Consider the following 24,952-nt stretch of genomic DNA (forward strand, 5'->3'; position numbering starts at 1 on the left):
GGCAGTCCCAGCATCAATATCAGGTCTGTGTAGAGTTAGCTGAGCTCAGCTTGGGCAGAAGTTGGGGTAGGTTTGGGCACTGTTCCCACTCCTGATCATCATCCAGTAACCGCAGGAGACCGAATACGCAACCAAGGACAGGACAGAACACTGTGCTGGCAATCTGGTCTGCATCCTTCTGCCTAATAATCATTTTCTCCTACCAGGCTCCGAGCTGCTGGAACCTGCTCTACTTAGCCAGTTTCTCACATTTCTGTTTCTGTCTGCCTTTCCTGCACCTCTATATTCAAATACTTTGTGTCTCACATGTATCTTTTATTTCTCCCATTATGCCTATTGTCTTATGCTGATTTTACATATTCCATTAAATCATTGCCTTTCCACTTAAGCACTTTGCAAGCTCAAGCTATTCAATGGGATGGGAAGTGTGGAATGGGTAATCTTATCTCATTGTTCCATTTTAAATGCTGTTTTTAATATCTTTCAGTCTTGTAGAGAATCTACACTCAAAGCAACAACTCATCTGTTCTCTCTACAGATTCTGTCTGACCTGCAGAGCGCTTCTGCAATTTCTACTTCTGTTGCACAAGTTAGCACCAATGCCCACAGAGCTATAAGATGGCCTTCAGAAAAGGAAGAGAAATGGGTGACAGAGAGAGGGATATTCATACAGCTTCACAGGGTTACACTATCTATCCAACATACCCAGGCCAATGATACCCAGAGTCTCTCCGCGGATTCGAGCTGCTCCTGCAGCTACCTCTCGGATCTGTTCAACACTCGACACCCTTGTCCCCTCTCGCAAAGCCTGGTGGAGCCACGTTGACCGTCTGTAAAGGTTTAATATGTGACACAGTGTAGAGTCTGCTGTCTCTTCCACCGATGATGAGGGAATGTTACACACCGCAATCCCTGTAACAAAAAAGAGTTGTGAATTAAGTCTTACCATTCAATGCCCATAACCCTGCCAGTTATCAAATTACCATATTCCCTATCAATGTTATTAATCAAGTTAACTTTATCAGCATTATTAATTGGGCTGGGAAAGACAAGTCTTTTAGTTGAAGCAAAGGGATGTTGGTGCTGGGGAACAGACCCCTTTTTGTTTTGGCATATATTTGCACCAAGCACATCACAAATAAGTAGAGGTTAGGCACAGAACAGAGTTCTATCTACACAATGCCATCAGGCACTCAAGTAATTTGCTGCATGGGTTGCACACAATATAATGCTCCTCTTACGTCACTCTAAGTGGCCAGCAATGTTCAAATTACAGCCTCCGGGCTGGGAACTTGGCTATTCAACCTGTAAAATCAAAACATGGATGTAAACTCCTCCCTTCCCACAATGTTGCTGTCATTCCCTACCACTTGCTGCTGCTCCAAATGCATTCCAGTTACAAAACCAAATTAAGCTACTCAGGCAAGCCAGTCCAGCAAATTGCTCTATTCACATTTACATGTCCTTCTCTCAAATCTCCAAGCCCTTTTCCTTCATCCACCTATCCAGTTAATCTTGAATGTTGACATAGCTTCAACATCAGCCACTAATCCTGGAAGTGAATTCCACAGCATCAACTTTCTGTGAAGAAAGCTTCGTCTGCTCTAAATCTCTTGCACGTAATCTTGCATCAATAACCACTCTTTTTTGACCACTCAATCAAAATAGTTTCTATCTATCCTGCCTCATTTGAAACATGCTTATTACATTGGCCCATAACGTGCTGTTAAAACCAATTTATTTCTTTGTATTTGTTTTTCCTCAGACTGGGCGGTACCCTAGTGAATCTGTGCTATACCCTACTGAACACTGCAGCAGAGAGCAGGCATGTCACCTTGAACTGGCTAGGGAGTGCAAAGGAGAGCAGCAAAGCACTTAAGCATCAAAGAGCATGAAAAGTTTTTTTTAAAAAGCAGGATATTTCAAACAGGCTTCTTTTGGCAGTATTTGAAAATTTTATTCTGTACGTAGCCATTAGGCACAATGATTAAACAAATAGTGCCCAACACCCTCATATCAGATGCCTTAATCGTTGCTCATTGAATTTGATGACAATGGTTGCGTGTGATATTATTGTTCAGTAAGGAGCAGTGTACTGCTGGAATACAAGTTTCCAATTTTGAGCAGCATGGACATTTTCATACAAAATGCTAAGTGATGTGACTAAGTGATGGACACTGATAGTAGTGACAAGTTTAGTGGACAGTGCTGACATTTCCAGACGTTCTGTTGAAAGCCTACACTAACCAAGAGGGCTTGCAATCAACTTGCTTCAAGGTGCCAATAGTGTAAATGCTACCTTGGCAAATTTTCATTTTAAATCTTTTTGACCCTATCAGAAATGCCCTCAACATCCACTTATCCCCTTTTCCAACAGTGGGACAAGATCTGGAACTTACCAGTCAGGCCAAAACAGAAAGGTGGAAAGCTGACTGTCACCATTCAAAGGTACAAAACAGAGCTCCAATGTGCTGTCCCAACATGAAGGGAAAGTCGATGATTATGGAAAAAGCAATGTATGCAATAGCAGGGGAATAAACCCGGTAACTACAATTAATCAACGTTAGTCACTCAAACTAATGAACAAATAATACAAATAATTATTTAATACACTCCGCATCCTCAGGTAAATCAAATGAGACACGCATCAGGCCAAACTGTGTGCTAACAAGGTGTCCATCAGCCACCATATGACTGCAGGATAGCCACCAGGGCAGCACAGTAGTCCGGTGATCACTGTTGCTTTGTTGGGAGTCGGCTCGATTCTCCTCCAACTCACAGCTCTGGGTGGACTGTAGCCCAATCCCTTACCCAAATCTGCAGCAGATTTGATGTCGACGTTGTCATAGCCGCTGCCAATCCTGACAATAATTCGAAGTGCTTTGAATTTCTCAAGGTCCTCTCGTGTTAATGTAATGGTGTGGTACATCAGGGCACCCACGGCTTCATTCAGTACCTGCAGTGAGACAGAGTCCGATCAGTTTGGCTTTTTCTTCATGTACACCCAAGTGGGCATAGCACAGGTGTAGATGCAGAGCTCTCAAGCTCCCTATATAGTCTACTTTTGGTAAGTTCAGTCACTTCAATTGAAAAAGAAACTGAATTACCCAATAGAGCAAATTAAACAACTTTAATATTCGTCTGTTTTTTTATTGCACAGTTTGAAATGAAAGGATAATTCAAAATGAGAAACTTCAAGTTGAAGAGGAGTAAACCACAACTATATTATCAGGGCCTGCTGGGTTAGGCACAACAGGAGACGATAAAAACAATTTCTATACTGTCCATCAAGCATTCACAGCCTACGTACTGCATGGGTTAAAAGTAAAGTTCTCTGAATACCCTCAACAAGCACATCCAGGTCGGGTTCCACTTTTTTCTCATACACAGTTCAGAGTGTGCTTAGAAAAGCACTAACTCTAGCTGAGTGCAGTTCTGCAGACTCAAGTCACCTCCCCAGCAATGTGCGGGTGCACACACACAGGCACGCACACACACGCAGCAGTGTAATATTCTTAATTCATCCCTTTCAACATCTGTCACCAGTACAAACTGGTGACAATCTCTATCCAAAACCAATTTACACTTCCAAGCAACTCACATTTGAAAGGGCGAGGATACCAAAAAGCTTTGTGAGAATAGTTCCAGGAAAGAGGAACTTCAGTTACTTGACTAACTTGGAGAAGCTGAGGATGTTTTGAGGATGAGGATGAGAGAAGATTAAGAAATTTGATAGGGGTGTTCAAAATCATGAGGGGCCTGGACAGAATAGATGGGAAAACTGTTCCCATTAGCAGAAGAATCAGAGGACACCGATTTAAAGGTAATTCACAAAAGAGGCAACAATGACATGAGTTGACATGTTTTACTCAATGAGTGGTTAGAACCTGGAATGCACTGCCCAAGAGCATGGTGGAGGGAGATTTAATTGAGGCCTTCAAAAGAGAATCATATAATTATCTAAAAAGAAAAAAATTGCAGGCTAAGGGGAAAAGGCAAGGGAGGGGGACTAGGCAAGTTGCCCTTGCAGAGAGCTAGCACAGATACAACAGGCTGCATGACCTCCTTCTGTGCTGTAACCATTCTATGGAAGGACTGAACCTAGAAGTATTCAAATGACATGGTATAAAAACGGCTCAAGCCACTACTAGATTGCACAGGCATTTTGGTAGCTTATATAGCTGCATGAAAATGTCATACATTATACTTGACTGAAATTCTAATGACAATGCAGCACATAAAATTTAAAAAGTTTGCTCTGATGAATTTTCTTCGAGGCCATTTAAAGGCAAACACAGACCTCGTACAAAAATGGACAGAAAAAAATATCACTGGCAGTTTTATCAAACGTTCTGTATTAATTTCAGCCCCACAGCTCTGGCTGGTAACACAAATACAAGACAGTCACGTCCAGTAATTCTTCCCTTGTACCTTAGTCCCAGTTAACTCTAATGAAGGAAACCCATCTCATTCAGTGTGGCTAAACCAAAATATTAGGTCCATGCTAACTTTGCAAGGTGCTCAAGGTTGACATAAATACTTTCTTAACCACACGTTAGATAGGAATCAGTCTGACCTAACACTTTATGCTAAGTGTGAAGGGTGTGCTGATACTTTTTTTTGAGTAGACAGCGCACAATGCTGGTCATTGTAACATTAGTAGCAAAGAAAAGCTAAGACTGGAGTTACACTGTAATCAGTACCATAGTAAGCACATCTGAAAGAATAAACCCACTTGCTTTGATATACTACAAATGCAAAATACCTCAGATGCTGAAAATCTGAAATGAAAACAGAAAATGTTGGAACCCTCAAGTCCTGCAGCATATGAAGAGAGAAACAGAGTTAACTTTTATGCTTATGCCCCATCATCAGCACTGATCATGGATCATCAGCTTGAATGTTAACCCTTTGTAACCTTGGTGTGCAAAAAGGCTACTGTATTTACCCACAAGAACTAGGAGTAGGTCTTTTGGCCCCTCGAGCCTGCCCCACCATTCAATAAGGTCATGGCTGATCTGATCGTAGCCTCAACACCAGTTTCCTGCCTGCCCCCCCTTGCGGATCAAGAATCTAACTCGGCCTTGAACATACTCAATGGCTCAGCCTCTACTGCTCTCTGGGGAAGAGAACTTTACAGACTAATGGACTCTCTGGGAGAAAAAAAGCTTCTCCTTCCTCAGTCTTAAATGGAAACCCCCTAATTTTTAAACTGTGTCCCCTGGCTCTAGACTCCCTACAAGGGGAAACATCCTCTTGGCATCCACCCTGTCAAGGCTCCTCAGGATCTTATATGTATCAATAAGATCACCTCTCATTCTTCTAAACTCCAATGGTTCAACCTTTTCTCAAAATAAACTCTTCATCCCAGGAATCAGTCCAGTGAACCTTCTTTGAACTGCTTCTAATGCAATTATATCCTTTAAGTAAGGAGACTAAAACTGTACACAGTACTCCAGATTTGGTCCACTTGATGGGCGCTGCATTTTAAATTGGGTGCAGGTGGAAGCAGTTTGAGTGCTTGTCAGTGACATGGTAATGGGCTACACGATTGGAAGTCTCTTTTCTTTTTAATTCAAACTAGTGTGAATCCCATGCCTTCTCAAAACTCAGTCAATGCGACCCATCTCCTGCTTCCTCGATTCTATTCTCACCAAACTACTGACCATCCAACTTTCTGGAGGATTGATAATGGAAATCAAGGAAATGGCAGATGAACTGAACAGGTATTCTGCATCAGTCTTCACTATAGAGAATACAAATAATATCCCAGGAGCAGTTATCAGGAAATGAAAGGGAGGGAGGAACTCAGGAAAATTACAATCACCTGAGAAGTGGTATTAAGGAAATTGTTGGAGTTGCAGTCCGACAAGTGCCTGGGTCCTGATGGATGTCATCCTAGGGTCTTAATAGAAATGGCCAGTGAGATAGCTGATGCAATGGTTTTAATTTTCTGAAACTCCCTAGATTTGGGAAAGGTCCCATTAGTTTGGAAGATCGCAAATGCAACTCCATTGCTCAAGAAGGGAGGGAGACAGAAAGTGGGAAATTACAGGCCAGTTAGCTTAACATCTGTCATGTGGAAAATGTTAGAAGCTATTATTAAAGAAGCTATAGCAGGGCATTTGGTTAAGTTCAAGGTAATCAGACAGAGTCAATATGGTTTTGTGAAAGGGAAGATCATGCTTAACCAACTTATTGGAGCTCTTTGAGGAAGTAACATACTGTGGATAATGGAGAACTGGTGGATGTACTGTACTTAGATTTCCAGAAGGCATTTGATAAAATGTCACAAAGATTATTGCAGAAAATAAAAGCTCAAGGTATAGGGGGTAACATACTAGCATGGATAGAAGATTAGCTGGCTAACAGGAAGCAGAGAGTGGGCATAAATGGGTCTTTTTCAGGTTGGCAGGATGTAACGAGTGGTGTGCCACAGGAATCAGTACCGGGACCACAACCGTTTACAATTTATATAAATGACTTGGATGGATAGGATGGTTGTCAAACTTGCTGATGACACAAAGATAGATAGGAAAGTAAATTGTGAAGAGGACATAAGAAGGCTACATAAAGATATGGATAGGTTAAATGAGTGGGCAAAGATCTGGCAAATGGAGTATAATGTGGGAAAATGTGAAATTGTCTATTTTGGCTGGAAGAATAAAAGAGAAGCATGTTATCTAAATGGTGAGAGATTGCAGAGCTCTGAGATGCAGAGGGATCTGGGTGTCCTAGCGCATGAATCACAAAAGGCTAGTAGCAGGTACAGAAAGGAATTAGGAAAGCTAATAGAATGTTATTATATATTGCGAGGGGAATTGAATACAAAAGCAGAGGGGTTGTGCTTCAGTTATACAGGGCACTAATAAGACCACAAGACCACAGTATTGTTCACCTTATTTAAGGAAGGATGTAAATGCGTTGGAAGCAGTTCAGAGAAAGTTTACCAGACTAATACCTCGAATGGGTGGGTTGTCTCGTAAGGGAAGGTTGGACAGGCTAGGTTTGTATCTGCTGGAGTTTAGAAGAGTAAAGGCAACTTGATTGAAACCTTTAAGATCCTGAGGGGTCTTGACAGGGTGGATATGGAGACTGGGTGACCGCTTTGCAGAACACCTTCGGTCTGTCTGCAAGCATGACCCAGACCTCCCTGTCGCTTGCCACTTCAACACTCCACCCTGCTCTCATGCCCACATGTCCGTCCTTGGCCTGCTGCATTGTTCCAGTGAAGCTCAACACAAACTGGAGGAACAGCACCTCATCTTCTGACTAGGCACTTTACAGCCTTCCGAACTGAATATTGAGTTCAACAATTTTAGATCATGAACTCTCTCCTCCATCCCCACCCACTTTCCGATCACCCCCACCTTTTTTTCCTTCCAATAATTTATATAAATTTTTCTTTTCCCACCTATTTCCATTATTTTTAAATGTATTTCCATCCATTGTTTTATCTCTGTCTTTTAGCCTATTTCGATTCATTCACCCCACCCCCACTAGGGCTATCTGTACCTTGCTTGTCCTGCTTTCTACCCTTAATTAGCACATTCCTTAAATAATATCATCACCTTCAACACCTCTTTGTCCTTTTGTCTGTGACATCTTTTGGTTATCTCCAACTATCACTGGCCCTCTATCCAGCTCTACCTGTCCCACCCCCCCTAAACCAGCTTATATATCACCTCTCTTCTATTTTTACTTAGTTCTGTTGAAGAGTCATACGGACTCGAAACGTTAACTGTGTTCCTCTCCGCAGATGCTGCCAGACCTGCTGAGTTTTTCCAGGTATTTTTGTTTTGGATATGGAGAGGATGTTTCCTCTTGTAGGAGAATCTAGAATTAGAGGTCACCATTTAAAAATAAGGGGTCATTTAAAACAGAGATGAGCCAAAACTTTTTCTCAGAGGGTCGTGAGTCTTTGGAACTCTCTTCCTGAAAAGGCGGTGGAAGCAAAGTCTTTGAATATTTTTAAGGCAGAGATGGATAAATTCTTGGTAAGCAAGGGGGTGACAGGTTATCAGGGGTAGGCTGGATGCAGATTTGAGGTTACTATCAAATCAGCCATGATCTTATTAAATGGCGCAGCAGGCTTGAAGGACCGAATGGCCTACTCCTGCTCCTTGTTCATATGTTCCTGGCCCCCATGCTAGCCGATACTGTTAGAAGTTCCTTCTCCTCTGATACTGTCCCCCTTCCCTTTCAAATCTAACATCATTATCCCATTCTTCAAAAAGCCCTTGACCCCAGTATCCCTGCAAAATACCATTCTATTTTCAACCTCCCTTTTCCCTCAAATTTGTGCCAATCTTCCCTCCAACATCCATTTAAATGTCTCAAATCAGTTTTTCATCTCTACCAGAGTGATGAAATGGGCTGCAAAGTCACAAGCAACACCCTAAGTATGGTGCATTGTGGTGCACTGTCCCACCTTGTCCTTCCCAACCTGTCTGCTGGTTGATGCATTGGTTTTACAGCTGACCACATTATCCTCCTCAAATGCCTCTCGAGCATTAACCAGCTGAGTGGGACTGCCCTTGCCTGGTTCCATTCTTGTCTATCCAGTTGCAGCTCGAGAAGCACCTGCATTGGCTTCTCTTCCTGCTCCCGTATCGTTACCTCTGCTGCCACTCAAGGATCTATCTTTGGCTCTCCTCCTATTGTTCATCTATCTGCTGTGCCCCAGCAAGTTCATCTGACATGTTAAATTCAACATGTATGCTAACAAGGCCCAGCTCTACCTCACCACTACCTCTCTTGACCCTTCCACTGCCTTTGGCGTTGTGCTGATTGTCCGACATCCAAGACTGGATGAGCAGAAATTTCCTCCAAATTAAATATTGGCAATACCAGAGTCATTGTCTTCGGTTCCATTTCCTAGCCACCAACTCTATCCCCCTCCATGGTTTCTGGCTGAGGGCGAACCAGATTGTTCACAATCTCATTGTCCTATTTGACTGAGCGGGGCTTCTGGCCCCTTATCCTCTCCATCATCAGGGCTGCCTACTTGCACATCTATAACAGCATGCAGGCAGGAGCAAAAATTCTCCATATTTATATCATTCTTTCAGGATAATACATTTCCCAGCAGGAAACCGGTGTGTCCAAACTCCCTGGAAGAGCAGCAGCAGAGATAGCGTTCAAAATCAGCCATTGGAGTAATTGCTGCCTAACGTGAATTCATTAATATAATTTTGCCTCATTATCCAAGCGTTTACAGAACTTTCATAACAGGTGCAGTGTACAGACTAAAGTCTACAATAGTTACACGGACCGTTCTTCAAGTCATATTTTGTGCAGAAGTTTTAATAGACAACTGTACTCACAATAAGGGGTCAATGTATAAATCAACCCTTGAAGCCTCAAAAAATCCCTCCAAAACCCGTACAGAGTCGATGTGGGTGGGCGCCATTTTGAAATGTCGTCGGCATCTGGTGCAAAAAATGGGCGTGCCTTAAACTCCTGCACACCTTTGCACCACAGCCTGCACCATCTGCTTGCTCCCTTATAAGGTACAAGTAAAACACATCATGGCTGAAAAAGTGGAAGATGTGGTTGTTTGGGGGGGGTGTGGGGGTGGGGAGGAGGGGTGTGTGTGTGTGTGTGTGTGTGTGTGTGTGTGTGTGTGTGTCAGGGGTTGACTTATGCGCCAAATATATACAAGAGTATCATTTTTGGGGTTGAAAAAATCAGGTCAACTTATACGTTGCGATTTACACGTATATAATCTTTGAAAATATAGCTGTTGCTGTCACCATCTGTACCTCTGCCAATTCCTCAAAGCTACAACTGGGTTTTCAATTATCCCTTGGCTGTGCTCCACCTCCACACAGTTATTTCTTTAGGAAAAGAATTATGCACAAATAACCCTAATATCTTTCATTCCTCACCTGAAGGTACCAACTCTTTGCTAGGATTTGTTCTTATGAGCAGCATTCTCCCTTGGCCAAGTGGCCTTCACCAGTGGGCAAGCTTAGACAGTAGGTATTAGCAGATATGTGCCCAAGGCGGCATCATAGCAAAACCACTCCTGTCTTCACTTGATATCCACACAGCATACTCAGCAGCAGGCACTACTAATAGCAAGTTAAAAGCACAAAAGTCAGCCCCCCGATCCCGCCCTCCAAATTCTGGTTGGGACCACCTAAAACAACAGACCAGAGAATGCAATTCCTTTTATTCTTACATCACATTAGCCTATTGAGCCATGTAACACCAACAGATAAGACGATGGGGACCCTCCTCCCAAGCTTTCACACAAAAACAATTTATGTGATGGCTGTTTGGAAACATGCAACAGCACACACGGATGTGGTTCACCAGGGAATTTTCCCTCTTCTGGGAGCAGGCACTTACAACTTCCCATAGCAGTGGTACGGAAAATAAATATTCAGCAGTAGTGCAATTGCAATTATCTTATTACACTTAAATATACCACCATACCCTTTTTTTAAATAAAACTAACTCCAGAAACACATCCAAGAGGAATGCATATAAAAGCATGTTGTAGCACCAAATCCAGAGTCGCCCTAACTTCCAGACCTCATTAACATCACCTTAATTACCAGTGAACATCTGTACCTATGCTGTTTAGTTATGTAATATTTATTTCATACACCTGTGACATTGAACAAAATATTTCAATCACTTCGAACAGCCAGGCAGGTTCAACTTCAGATGAACAGGAAATGAAACCATCCAGGGCAAATGCCAGTGACTATCATGGAATGGTTACAGCACTGAAGGAGGCCATTCAACCTATCATGTCTGATCTGGCCCTCTGATGGTGGAATTTATCTTGTGCCACTCCCCTGCCTTTTCCCCACAGCCCTGCAAATTTTTCCTTTTCAAATAACGATCTAACTCCCTTTTGGAAGCCTTAACTGAACCTGCCTCCACCACACACTGAGGCAGTGCATTAACACACTCTAGCCACTCCTGCGCCTCTCTGCCCTTTTTGCACTATGACTATCCCAGTCAATGTTCGGATAATTAAAGTCCTCCATTATAACTACTCTAAAATTCTTGCACTTCTCTGTAATTTCCTTCCTTTTCTATCCTTCACGAATACCTTTTTTCCAGAAATATTTAATACCCAGTCCTGCCCTTCTTTGAGCCAGGTCTCTGAAATATGATGTTGTGACGATTATAATGTGGCCGTCTATCCTTGAAACTCAATCTTATTTACCATTTATATACATACACTGGAACTATAATTTAGACTTTATTACTTTCCCTCTTGTGTTGACCCACCTAATACCTTACTATTTTCTACTCTAGTACTATATCTGTTTTTTTGCACCTTGGTATCCTTCTCTAGTATTACCTTCCGATCAAACACTGCTGCCATGAGTTTAAACCATCCCAATCGCACCAGCACATCAGATTGTTCTTACCTTTTCGTGTATCTCCTGAGTAGACTGCGCATCACAGAATGCCACTGTTGCGACGTCTTTCAGGACTGGCATCTCCACAGTGCAATCCCGGCCATCCAACAGCGCCACTAAGGGGCGCGGGTGCATTGGGCCATTTAAAATGGGAGGACGAATGCCTGGAAACAAATGGAACATGGATCAATGATTCCACCAACCCGCAAGAACTGTCAGCTCCCTTGTAGTTAATGTTACTGGATTCACAGAAAATCATTACTTCCCTTGTCTGAACCATTCTCAATGTTTCTTTCACTTTTGGCTTAGGCTTTCTACTGCCACCTTGACTCAGGCTTAGCATTCATACCTCTCAGTCAACGGGGTTCAAACCCCACACTAAGAACCATGGCACACAATCTAGGCTGAGATACCAGTGCAGTACCAAAAGAGTGCTGCACTGTCAGAGGTGTCATTTATTGCATGGGACATTAAAAAAGAAATCCTGCCTTTCTTCTCGGGTGTACATAAAAGATCCCATGACACTATTCCAAGAGAGGACAGTTCTCCTTTATGTCCTAGATAATATTTATCCCTCAACCAATCTCACTAAAATAGATGATAGTCATAGTCACGCTCTGACTGCTGTTCATGGGAGCTTTCAGTGTGCAAAATATCTGCTGAGTTTCCTACATGACAACAGTGACTAGAATTTCAAAGTAGTTAATAGGTTGCCAAGAGCTTTGGGATGTACTGGGGTGCTGAAAGGCATTAAAAAAAAATCGACTTGCATTTATATATATTTTAATATTGTATATTATGGTTCTCTTGTGACACAAATCGATCCCACCACTAACATTATCAGTTACAGACCAATAACCACCAGAACTCTGTCCTAGTTTTATATAGCTTAAAATGCTCTTCCGAGACACAACCCAAGTTTGAAAGGGTATAGGGCACATAGCTTGGCAATTAAGTGGACACTTAAAAAACTTCAATCACCCTGCATAACATTTTAATAGAAGTCTTAGTGACAGTGCTATGTCATTCCGTGCCCAAAGCTGGATAAACAATCCTAGAGTCATAGAGGTCTACAGCACAGAAAAAGGCCCTTCGGCCCATCGAGTCTGCGCCGGTCAAACAAGTAGCTAACTATTCTAATCCCATTTTCCAGCACTAGGCCCATAGCCTTGAATGCCATTGCATCACAAGTGCATATCCAAATACTTCTTAAATTTTATGAGGGTTTCTGCCTCTACCACCCTTTCAGGCACGGAGTTCCAGATTCCCACCACCCTCTGGGTGGAAAAATTCTTCCTCACATCCCCTCTAAACCTCCTGCCCCTTACCTTAAATCCATGTCCCCTGGTTATTGATCCCTCCACCAAGGGGAAAAGTTCCTTCCAGTCTACCCTACCTATGCCCCTCAATTTTATACACCTCAATCATGTCCCCCCTCAATCTCCTCTGCTCCAGGGAAAATAACCCCAGTCTATCCAATCTCTCCTCATAACTAAAACTCTCCAGCCCAGGCAACATCCTGGTAAATCTCCTCTGCATTCTCTCTAGTGCAATCATATCCTTCCTATAATGGATTCCAGAACTGCACACAATACTCTAGCTGTGGCCTAACCAGCATTTTATACAGTTCCAACATAACCTCCCTGCTGTTATATTCTAAGCCTTGGCTAATAAAGTTAGGTATCCCATATGCCTGCTTAACCACCTTATCTACCTGTCCCACTACCTTAAGGGACCAGTGGACATGCACACCAAGGTCCCTCTGATCCTCGGTACTTCCCAGGGTCCTACCATTCATCATGTATTCCCGTACCTTGTTTGTCCTGCCCAAGTGCATCACCTCACACTTATCCAGATTAAATTCCATTTGCCTTAGATAGCCTTAGATTACAGGAGGATATAGATGGGCTGATCAGCCCATCTGACCAGCCCATCTATATCCTCCTGCAATCTAAGGCTATCCTTCTCACTATTTACCACCCCACCAATTTTCGTGGCCACTCACCATCCTGACTTGGAACTAAATTGCTGTTCTTTCACTGTCGCTGGGTCAAAATCCTGGAACTCTCTCCCTAACAGCACTGTGGGTGTACCTACACCACATGGACTGCAGCGGTTCAAGGAGGCAGCTCTAAGTAAATTTAATCTGCCATTTATCTGTCCAGAGGTGAAGCAGGTGTGGACCTCTGACCAATAGCTTCTGCCTCAGGCCACCTTTCTTTTCTTTGCAACCTCGCATCTTCTCAGAATCGCAATATTTTCTAGCAGTAGTAGTCAAGATCATCAACGTTGTGAATTCTGGTAAGGGTTTGGATTGACCCCAGGGACATCCTCTATTCAACGGTAAGTGTTACCCTTTGTAACTAGTTGGGATGTAAACCTCCCAATTACGTTTCAACACAGGTGAGCAGACTCAGCTTCAAATAGCCACGGTTTTCTCATGAGACACTTGTAACTCAAATCCTTACACCTAAGGGGGCACCTAACATCGGCAGAGTTCCACAAAAGTCAAATGTAGTGAATAATGTGCCACCACCACAAAGAATGCCAGGGACCACTATTGCACATTTAAAAATGGTATAGACGAGTGGGGCACTTTATACAGAAAACACTTCTGACATAGGCTATTCTTCTGACTTAAACCTGGTAGTTTCCAGTATATGTAATATTTATTCTGACAAAATGATAAAATTAGCATCACTATAATCATGGATTTTGCCTGGGTGTCCCATATATGTCACCACCTGGCCAGGGTACGACATCCTGACTTCAAAGAAAGCACTAGTGCCTAAAGTGAAACAGCTTTGCCAATGCAGACAGTTTTTTTCTTAAAATCATGTTTGTGCACAAAGGAAAAAACAATAATAGAAAGTCAAAAACTGAAGAAAGCCAAAAAAATGTGTTCCTCTGAGAGAGGGGGACTCAACAGTTTTGAATATGTATGGTCTAGGTCATTGCAAATCATTAACAAATGTCAAGGCTGATAGGAGTTCAGCTGCATTACAACCCTGACAGTTCCTGCAGTCCAAAAATAGGTGCTTATCATTCTGACAGCAGACAATAAGGTTCAATGCAAAGCCCGTAGCAACAAGGCAGACCATACAGAAACAGAAGCACCGGGACTGTACGCTGGACGGTTAACCACTTAGAGGTCAGCATTAAATATTACCACCTAATTCAAAAATTTTACCCACCATGAAAAGTTAAAACAGAAGTTTTCCAAAATATGCAAAGAAAATATGATATCTTTATAACAAGAGTAGTTTACACTTATTTAGCACCTTTATTTTAGTCAAACGGCTGAAGGTACTTCACAGAATAGACAAAATTTGACACCGAGCCATTAAAGGAGAAATTAGAGCAAATGGAGGTAAGTTTTAAGGAATGTCTTAAGAGGTGGAGAGGTTTGTTGGGGGAGTAATGAAGGGGGGGAATTCAGGGCTTAGGCTTGGCAGCTGAAGACCCAGCCACCAATTGGGAAGCTCTGAAAAGAACAATCCCAGCTCTAGTCCCTCCACTTATCTGAAGTCTGTGGCCTCAAGTATGATTCTGGTAAATCTCTTCTGTACCTTCTTCAAAGTATTGACATTCTTCTTAAACTGTGGTTCCAGAACTGGACAATACTCTGAGGACGAACCAGTGATTTATAAAAGATTAGCATAACTTTGCTGCTGTGCTCTATGTCTCTTCTTATGAAGCCAGGGTTCCTGTATCCTCTTTTTAATCATCATATCAACAACTTCTACCACCTTCAAAGATGTGAAGCTGATTCAAGCTCTGCTTTGGAACCATGCCGAAACTTAGACATCAATGCCATCATCTGAGAACATACAGAGCTCCAGCTAAAGAACAAAAAGCTAAGCTTGGAACATACGGTTGAAACAAGAGGAGAAAAGGAAAAGTGAAATCAAAGCACCAGGCTGAAGGGAAAACTGGCATTGGGGGATGGTTTGAGACAGGAAAGCACAAGAAAGAGAGCATGCAAATGAGGTACACAAAAAAAATTGGGCAAGAAAATTTGAGCAAGCAAACACTAGGATGGATATTTTGTAGACATACAAAGAGCTGGATGACCGTTTTCTGCAGCAGACTCCACCCCTATAGCTCAGCTGCTTACTGTTGGGTGTGCACAGGCATTAGGCCAAGGTCCACTGCAATAGCCGAGTGTTTACTCATGACACTGCCTGGGCAGCTGTGCACCCCACAACATACACAGGTCATAGCTATGCCAAATTTTCTACCAACTGTTGCCATCGTATTGCAACAGCTGCGGTCTGATGGAGATGATACATCTCGATTTATGCAAGTGAGGAATGCAAGTGTCAGACTGAAACACTTTGCCTTGGATCAAAGGTGTACAAGGTTATGACTGGTTTAGATGAGAGAGACAAAGAAAAACTGTTCCCATTAGCCCAAAGTACAAGAACTACAGGGAGCTGATTAAAGGCTTTGGGCAAGAGATAGAGGGGTAGGATGTGAGGAGGAACTTTTTTTACGCAGCGAATAATAATGACCTGGAAATTCTGCCTCAGAGGATGGTGGAAGCAGAGATGGTCAATGATTGCAAAAGGAAATTAGATGAGCACCTGAGGGAGATAAACCTGCGGGCTTCCAGGGATAGCATGGGGGAATAGGATTGACTGGTTTGCTCTATAGAGAGCTGACATGGACTATATATATATATATATATATATACATACACACACACACAGACACTTATATACGTACCTACATGTCCATTAATTTTTCACAATGATGTATTCATATATCCTTCAAGTCAGGACTCCTGTCGCTCGTATTGTTGTTTAAATAAATTTAATACAAAAAAGTAAATTGATAAAAGCTGAAATGATATTAACTTAATCGTTTTGTCAGCAGTATTTTTTAAGATCGTGCGAATTACTAGATGAAATGTAGCCCTTTCCTCCAGCTGCTGTCAAATATGTTTGCCTTCGAACTGTGGGCACAAGAGTACAAGCAAAAAAATGTGCCAATCTCAAGACTAGAGAAGCTAACTTCGATGTGGGCTGAATAAAGGCTCTTCCTATCGATGGCAAAGTGTGGTGCTAGTGAAAGTGTTGTTAGCAGATAGGGCCGAGCCTCCAAAGTGCCATATTTCATCTGAGGCAAAGGGTTTTACAAATGAATCATTACCAGCTCCTTTCAAAAACAGGGATTTTAGTATGATTGATGAAAACACTGCCCAGTTGAAAATCTCAATTAGTCATCATCACATAGTAACCCCACGTTCACTCTCTCTTTTCTTGGAAACAGTTGTGTGATTTAAAACAGAAAAGTAATTCAATTTTCTCTTCGATCCCCATCAAATAAGGGCAATTTTCCTCTTCAGTTTCCATAAAGTTTTACTTTAATAAAATCGTTTCATTTTCCCCAAAAGGTAACAGCTCTTACTGGATGGAGTACAGCCATCGTGAAAGGGGCCATTTCCTTTTTAACCCTATGGCGGCAATTGAGGAAGCAGCAATGCACAGAGAGGTCACTAAGTGTTACCAAAGCAAGGTACATGCCTATTCAGTTCAGTGTCAGAGTTAGCAGGCTACAAAAGCAATTGCTAAAAATGTTTAGAAGTATCACATTTGGCCAGATTTCAACTCGGGGATCTCAGAAGTGCAGGGGGAGATCATGACAGTAACAGCACCTCATTCAACATCACTCCTGGTAGCAGTGCATGGTGCCAATAGTGACAAATACACCACTCTCTGGAGCAGCTGTTACAAATGCGTACGGTAGTTGATTATTTTTGGTTGGGAAATGTATTTTTTTTAAACACATGTAGGATAAATTAAAGAATACCTGGTCTGATGGGGTGGCAGACGGGCCTGGCGTAATTACAGGTCAAAAGGGTGAAGTCATGATGTGAGGTGTTAAAAGTTAAACAATGGAAGCCTCGTTAACAATCTCTTGAGGAAATGGTTTTTCTGTGGGGGTTTATATTATTCACGTAATTTCCTCAGATCAGAGGAGATTGAAGGTCACTGGTAAACAAGGTAAACCTTTTTCATTTTGAAAGAGGTTTAAAGATAAGTACAAAAAACTACTGCGGATGCTGGAAATCCAAAACAAAAACAGAATTACCTGGAAAAACTCAGCAGGTCTGGCAGCATCGGCGGAGAAGAAAAGAGTTGACGTTTCGAGGGTCATGAGGACTCGAAACGTCAACTCTTTTGTTCTCCGCCGATGCTGCCAGACCTGCTGAGTTTTTCCAGGTAATTCTGTTTTTGTTAAAGATAAGTAATTTGGATTTCTGAAGACAGGTTGTGTATCACGTTGCCATAGAGATGGGTTGAGAGGGGAGGTTCTTTTGTTTACTATATCTCTCTATATTTGGCAGTCGGGTGGTGGTCAGTGTGTCCAGAGCAGGTTGGAGAAGACATAGAGGATCTACTAGCAGCCAATAAACAAGGAGCAGAGGGTCATCAGGAACCAGGGTTGTTTCTGATTTGGGGTCACTACGCAAGGATGCGAGTGAGGCCCATGCTCAGGCTGGGGAAATCCAAATTTGTCTGGTGTTGAACTAGGGCTAGAGGATTCACCTAGCCAGATGCTAGTGGGGGAATCCCAAGAAACCCCCCAAAATGGAAAAAAAACACCTTGGGAGCTGAGACATACATTTGTTGTCTGCTTCCATGAGACTTGAATGGACACAAGAAACTAACAAAAAAAGGAGTTCTTGGTTGAAGTTAAAAGTAGAATGGGGAGAGTTCTGTCCAGAATTTTGGTTTAAAGTATATATGTTTACGAGATATGGTGTTAAATTAATATTGTTTGCTCATTTTCTTTTGTCAGTAAAAGTTTTTTTCCCTTTTAAACATGAAATCTTATTGCATGGTCTTCTCAGCTAATAACAGGGGATTCAATTTTTTTTTAAAGTTTCTGGGTCTACCAAGATCATAACAGTGCACAATGGCAACCATGCTACTTGCAGTATCAGCACAAATCACACAATCATATTAAGAGTACATTGGAGTAAGTTCAGGACAATTACAACATGGTGCACACTTCATAACAATCTTGGGTGTTTTCTGTTTTATCAAATTGCTTTTATTTGATTGTGTTTTCAGGATGCCTAATGCCACTATCATACTGTAGAAATGTGGTTTTCCCCACCATGGATACACAGTGAACTGAAGTTGCACTGCTCTGGAATTTATTAGATTCAATAAGTTTTTGTTGAAGCCATGGTGGATTATCAGGAGGCACTCCTTGCACTCTCAGGCCCTGTAAGTACCTGAAGCTGAGCCCAGAGCAGCGCCAGGCCCAAGAGGAGAGACCACCCTCTGTGCCTAACTCACGTTGCAATATCTCAGCCAGTTCAACAACCTGAGGCAGACTAAGCTAAGACCCAGACTTCACTTGCCAGGTGATGTGCTTCAGATTGTGAACATATCTATCCCAAGTCCTAAAATACCACTGATGGGATTTGTCTATGGTTCAATGACTCTATTTGTTTCGTAGTATATCTTCAAAACTGATCAGGAAGATAAAGGAAAGCTCATCAGGGAAGGAATGGAGCGACCATTTAGTCCATCATCACGAGTTCTCAAAGCAGAGACAAGAGGCATGACAAGTAATTGCACAGTAATTGCAGAAATGATCAAATATATTTATGCTTTAATAAACGATTAACTTAAATAAGTAAACAAACAAGCCAATCAATCTGGTAATTTGTGGGCTGGCACTATAAAAAGAATTACCAGATTATCAACTAGTTCAACTCATGACGGTCACCCTTAAATGATACTAAGTTCGGAGGCACAGTATGTTATGTAGATGAAGGGAGGAAGCTCCAAAGAGGCATAGACTAAAGTGAGAAAACCTATAGCAGATAGAGTTAAATGTGGGGGAGGTGTGAGCTCATCCACATTAGATGTCAAAGACAAATTGGAATTTTTTTCATGGTGCAAGGCTAGGAGCTGTTGAGGAACAAGAGAGTTAGGTGTCCCTGTGCACACATTAAAAGCTAGTGCATAAGTGCAATAATAAGCAAAAAAGTTAATGGAATGCTGCCCTTCATCTCAAGGGGGCGAGAGTTCAAAAGTGAGCAAGTGATCCTTCATTTGTACAGTCTCGGTCATACCTCATCTAGAGAGCTGCATTCCATTTGGGCACTAAAACTCAGGCAGATGATCAGCCTTAGAGGACGGGCAGCTCAGATTCACCAGAATGACAGAAGAGTTTAAAAGGCTGAATTATGAGAACAGATTTCATAAACTTGGCTTGTATTCCCTTGAATTTTTAAAGGTTAGGGGTGATCTAACTGAGTTGTTTAAAATTATTTAAGGGATTCAATAGGGAAGGCACAGAGAAACTATTTTCTCTGGTGGGAAAACTCAGAAGCGAATACAATCTGAAAATTCAAGCTGGTTCATTTAAGGGTGAAATCAGGCAGCACTTTTTCCACACAAAGGGTAACGGAAACCTGAAACTTTTTCACTCAAAAGGCTGTGGATGCAGTCAATTGAAACTTACAAGATTGCGAATGACAAATTTGTTAGATAAGCATATTAAGGCACATGCGGAAAAAAGGCAGGTAAACGGAATTGCATTACAGATCAGCCACAATATAATTGAATGTTGGAATAGGCCTGAAAGGTCTCCTCCTGTTCCTGTGTCGACTCTTTAATGTTCTCTGGCTGCCCAAGCTGTACAGTTGTAAATGCATTTCAGAGCAGCCATTTTCTCAGGGCAACAAGGGGAAGAGCACCGCACACACTCCCAAAAACTAATGCCTGCCATGCTGTTTCTACACTGTTGTGGTATGGACTTTCTCTCCGACTTGCCAAGGATTCAGCAGCACATAAATAGCAGTTCTAGCAGTCTGCGCTCAGGTACTGCCTACTCTTCAACTGCACAGCCTGGGGTGTAAAACAGAACTGTGTTGGCAGAGTATTAGCCTCTCTCCCACTGGCCCATCTGTCCTACATGTAGAAGCAATGACAGACATCAGTGCAGACATCTCAGTATTCCGGAAACCTCTACAGGGTTAAGCAAACTGGGAGAGTTGCCAGGGGAATATGCTTCTCAGGCATAGGCCTATCCTTGTTTTCACTCGTACACTTGAGATTCCAGTTCCAAAGGAGTTAACCTGAACTGAAATCTTACTGCAGACAGGAAACCGCAAATGTAATCAGGAGCTCACACAACATTCAAACAGGCCTCTGCATTGTTAAGTAAACAGTGCTCTCCCAGACTAGTCCAAGCAGCACAGATTTCTACTTTTTACCACTCCCATTCTATCCCCCCCCCCCCAGCACAGACAGTATTCAAAAGCTGTGATAACGAACAAGCTACTCATTCACAAATCTTGCCACTCCAACAGATCAACATAGGAAAGGTTGGGAGAGAGGGGGTGGGATAAAGAGTCAAGGAATCTGTTCAGCCAGCGTTGTTAAATTAAGCGGCTGCGCCTTTCATTGTTCTTGATTGTTTTTGCTGCTGCTTTTGAAAATTTCATGCTTACCCTATGAAAAGTTTAACGCCTTTCTCTGTATAAAATGATCGGCGTTTCAACTTTCCAGGGATTATCAGCGAGGTTACAAGCCAAGGGGAAGCAAACCCTATGTCCTTTTCAACTTGCCAAAATTTTAAGGCGCTTCAAAAGTCAAATTCTAGGTTTACATACAATGCTACCTAAATGCAGTTCAGGAGAAAAATTATAATGCAAAGTTGCCCTTTCAAGAGAAAAGGACAATTGAGAGTGTTTTCAGTTCTTTTGAGCAGAATTAGCCAAAAACACAGTCAACTAAACAAAATGTGTCATACTGGTACAGTAATATCTCATTTAGCGATGTAGTTGCATTCCTGAAAAGTGCAATTTTGAATGAAGCAACATTAAGCGAACCAGATTTTCCCATTACAACCAATGTAAAGATGTAATTTGGTTCTGGAGGACCTCTCTCATTAGAAAAAAAAAACATCAAAACATTATACCTTGCAAGTTGAAATGCTGCACATTCCCAAATTCAAAAATGAAATAACTTTTAAAATAAATCTATATAAAAAATATGCCAACTCTTTCTACTTGCCTCCCATTTGCTGCCTCGCCATCTCGCCAATTTTCCCACACCATCCTGCTTCCCAACCTTCTTGCTCACCGTTTCCCTCTCCCGAACCCTCACTGTGAACAAGTGGGAGGGCCCGCTCCAAAATGGCACAGATCGCGTCACTCAACACGACATCGGCCCCAGTGCAAAATAACACAAACAGAAATCCCAACACCAAATGTTCATACTGACCCATTATTATAAATTATCCCTGTTAAAGCAGGGCAACTCAAAACGGGGACTTACTGTATTTCATAACATGAAATTAAAATGGCACCAAGAAATGGTTTGAGAAACCTGGGGTGTATTCCTCAAAATAAGTTAACATTTATTTATTATGGAATCATCTCCAATAATGCAAGGAACAGATGGAAACTTTTCAATCAATTAAATTCTATTCTGTATAAGTCTCAATTAATGAACCTTTACCCCCAATTCATTGCTGTGGCACAGATTCACAGGAAATAATCCTGAAATAATTCCTATCGAGCAGTCAACTCTTCCATGTGTAAGTGAGCATCACAAGCTATTTGTGGAAGTCAGTGCTGTTTATGCCCCATCACCTCATGTAGACACATATATACAAGGCAGAGGTTATTGGTGGACAGGGATCAGGAGGTAGAACACTGGCCAGTTTTCTCCTTTCCTTCTGACCCAGGAACAGCAATGCCATCCATGAAGCTACCCCAGCTAAGATCATCTATCGTGGAGAAATCAAACTTCTAGCTGTTTGAAACCAACATTTACTTTCCCACCCTTTACAGGAAACTTATTGAGGAATATTGAGAATCCCTTGCTTGCTCATCTACATTGGCCTCAATACCGAAATATTTCAACTTTAAAATTCACACTGGCCTCAAATCCATCCATGACCTTGCCCATCTCAATTTCCAATCTCCTTCAACAACGCAACTATCCAAGAACTCTGCAATCTTCTAACTCTGGCCTCTTGCCCATTTCCAACCTGCTTCACCTCCCCATTGGCAGTTGTGCATTCAGCTGCCTAGGCTGCAAGCTTTGGAATTCCCTTTTTACACCTCTCTGCCTCTTTAAGGGCCTCCTTAAAACCCAGCTCTTTGACCAAGCTTTTGGTCACCTGTCTTAATGTTTCCTTTAGTCTCAAATTTTGTCTGATTCTGCTCCTGTGAAGTGCCCTAGGGCATTTTTCTACTTTAAAAGGTGCAATACAAATGGAAGTTTATTAATATAACACCAGACATCTTCAGATTTCAGAGATTAGACTGGTAATTATTCTGATTCTACTTTAAGGAATGCCTAGTCCCCAATCAATGGTGTGTGTCAAAGCTGGAACAGAACATAAAAGATTTTGTAGCTATGTTCAGAAATGACCCAGCTGTAGACATTCTAACCTGGCTTGAAAGCAAATTCTTTTGCTTAGCTAATTATCGACAAAAAGAAATCTCCAGACAGCTTCCTCTTTGCTTGGTTTAGGCATTCAAAAAACAAAAACACCTGCAAACCATTTCTTCATTTTCCATCGTGAGACTGGAAATCTTAAAAGTGACGTGAGGGAAATAGTTTTACTCAAAAATGATTCCCCCTCCACCCCACCCCCAAGTTCCACCCTCCCATTTGCTCCTCCCTCCTGTGCTAAAATAGTTAATGTGTAGAAGCTCAGATCAATGTCCATATGGCAGGCTCAGGTTAAACAGTACCTCATTAAAACATTCCCACCATGGTTCAAGACATTGGAGCAACCTACAAAGGAAGCAACTAAGTAGAATAAGAGAGACAGGCAGTAATTTCCGTGCCAGACAATGAACTGGAGGCAGTGAGCTGCAGAGGACAATTGATTGGACTGTGAATTGGTGAGGAATAAATTGGCAGTGAAGGACAAGTCTCATTAAATTGAGAAATTTTGATGTCAGGTTGCAAGGGCAAGCTCAAGCTGTATGTTCATGTCAGTGCAATATTGAATTTGAGCTTTAAACCCCTTGCCAGTTATTTATTATAAATACGTACTGTATAAATATAACACATTGATTGCCTGTCTCACTCAGCAAGGTCACAGAAACTGGCAACATTAGGGATGGAACTTTTTGCACTTGTGCAGTACTCTCCTTCAGAGGATGAGTTTATGTCTCATTGATGCTTCACTTTGAATCAAGCTTGATTAGGTCAGACCTTCAAATGAATGACCAGAAAAGACAGACTGAATTTTATGAATCTAACTTTGCTAATAATGTAACCAGACACACCTCAGCTAGGTAAGCACAAATTATGCCAAGGTTTAAAATCAAGTTGGAAACTCAAGTACCGTATTTCCAAATTTCCAGTTGACTTCAGACTTGGTTTGACCATATTTGGCTGAAATACCCTCACCATCATGTCAGAAAAGCATTAGATATCAGCTGGAAAGACCACATCCCCAAGGAGATACTTACATGGAAGCCCGAGACAAAATTCTACAACAGTAATACAGCGTAAAAGTCTGAAATTTGCTGGCCATTCCTTCAGGCAAAAGAGAAACCTGTTTCAGAACTATTATTCCATTAACCAAAGTAAGAAATCAGAATGTAGATCTTCAATTAAGTACAATAGTTAACTTGTACCGGGCACTGAAAATTTCCACAGAAGAATGACCATCATGGACGAATAGGTGTGCAGGACAGTCACAGGAGGACAGTCAATAGTTGAGCAATGATGACCATGTGAAGAATAGCCACTTTGGTATGGGGGAAACAAGCACAAATATGTTATTTGGAGCTCCACACAGCCAGTGGTACCTCTAGTCAAGAGAAGGTCAACAAGCTTCACTCTGTTTTTTGAATTTAAGAATACAACAGCACTACTGTAGTTCAGAATAGACGTCTGAATACAATAAACAATGACCCACAACTAACACATACTCCTACTCCTTTTATTTGGGAGTGTACCAAGCAAAAAGGAACATTAAACCAAATTTTTAATCCTCAATTCCTCCACCTAAATTCAAGACAGAGGTGGGGTAAGCAAAAATGAACAGTAATCTAGACAAAAACACAATGCAGTTTTCATTTAAATGAATAGGCCACGCAACAAAAAAATTATAGGGAACATTGCTGAGGATGATCTGATAGAGATGTTTATTATGAAAGGTTTGATAGGGTAGACATGAAGAAAATGTCAGTGCAGCTGAGACCAGAATCAGGGGCCATAAATATAATAAAGTCACCAATAAATCCAAGAGAATCCAAGAGAATCCAAGAGAATCCAAGAGAATCCAAGAGAATCCAAGAGAATCCAAGAGAATCCAAGAGAATCCAAGAGAATCCAAGAGAATCCAAGAGAATCCAAGAGAATCCAAGAGAATCCAAGAGAATCCAAGAGAATCCAAGAGAATCCAAGAGAATCCAAGAGAATCCAAGAGAATCCAAGAGAATCCAAGAGAATCCAAGAGAATCCAAGAGAATCCAAGAGAATCCAAGAGAATCCAAGAGAATCCAAGAGAATCCAAGAGAATCCAAGAGAATCCAAGAGAATCCAAGAGAATCCAAGAGA

At 41.8% G+C, this 24,952-nt stretch overlaps 1 protein-coding gene across 2 annotated transcripts in view; it reads right to left on the bottom strand.

Moving 5' to 3' along the window:
- LOC144685739 (C-terminal-binding protein 1-like) overlaps window positions 1-24,952 on the bottom strand; it is an 83,268-nt gene that overhangs the window by 18,049 nt on the left and 40,267 nt on the right. For both annotated transcript variants that reach the window (XM_078550567.1, XM_078550568.1), the window contains 3 exons: window positions 11,397-11,551; window positions 2,812-2,956; window positions 706-912 (listed from right to left, as the gene is read on the bottom strand). In XM_078550567.1, the coding sequence (XP_078406693.1) occupies window positions 706-912; window positions 2,812-2,956; window positions 11,397-11,551 (507 nt within the window). The remainder of the gene's footprint in view (window positions 1-705; window positions 913-2,811; window positions 2,957-11,396; window positions 11,552-24,952) is intronic.

Source organism: Cetorhinus maximus, chromosome 10 (assembly GCF_964194155.1).
Source record: "Cetorhinus maximus chromosome 10, sCetMax3.hap1.1, whole genome shotgun sequence".
Classification (NCBI taxonomy): domain Eukaryota; kingdom Metazoa; phylum Chordata; class Chondrichthyes; order Lamniformes; family Cetorhinidae; genus Cetorhinus; species Cetorhinus maximus.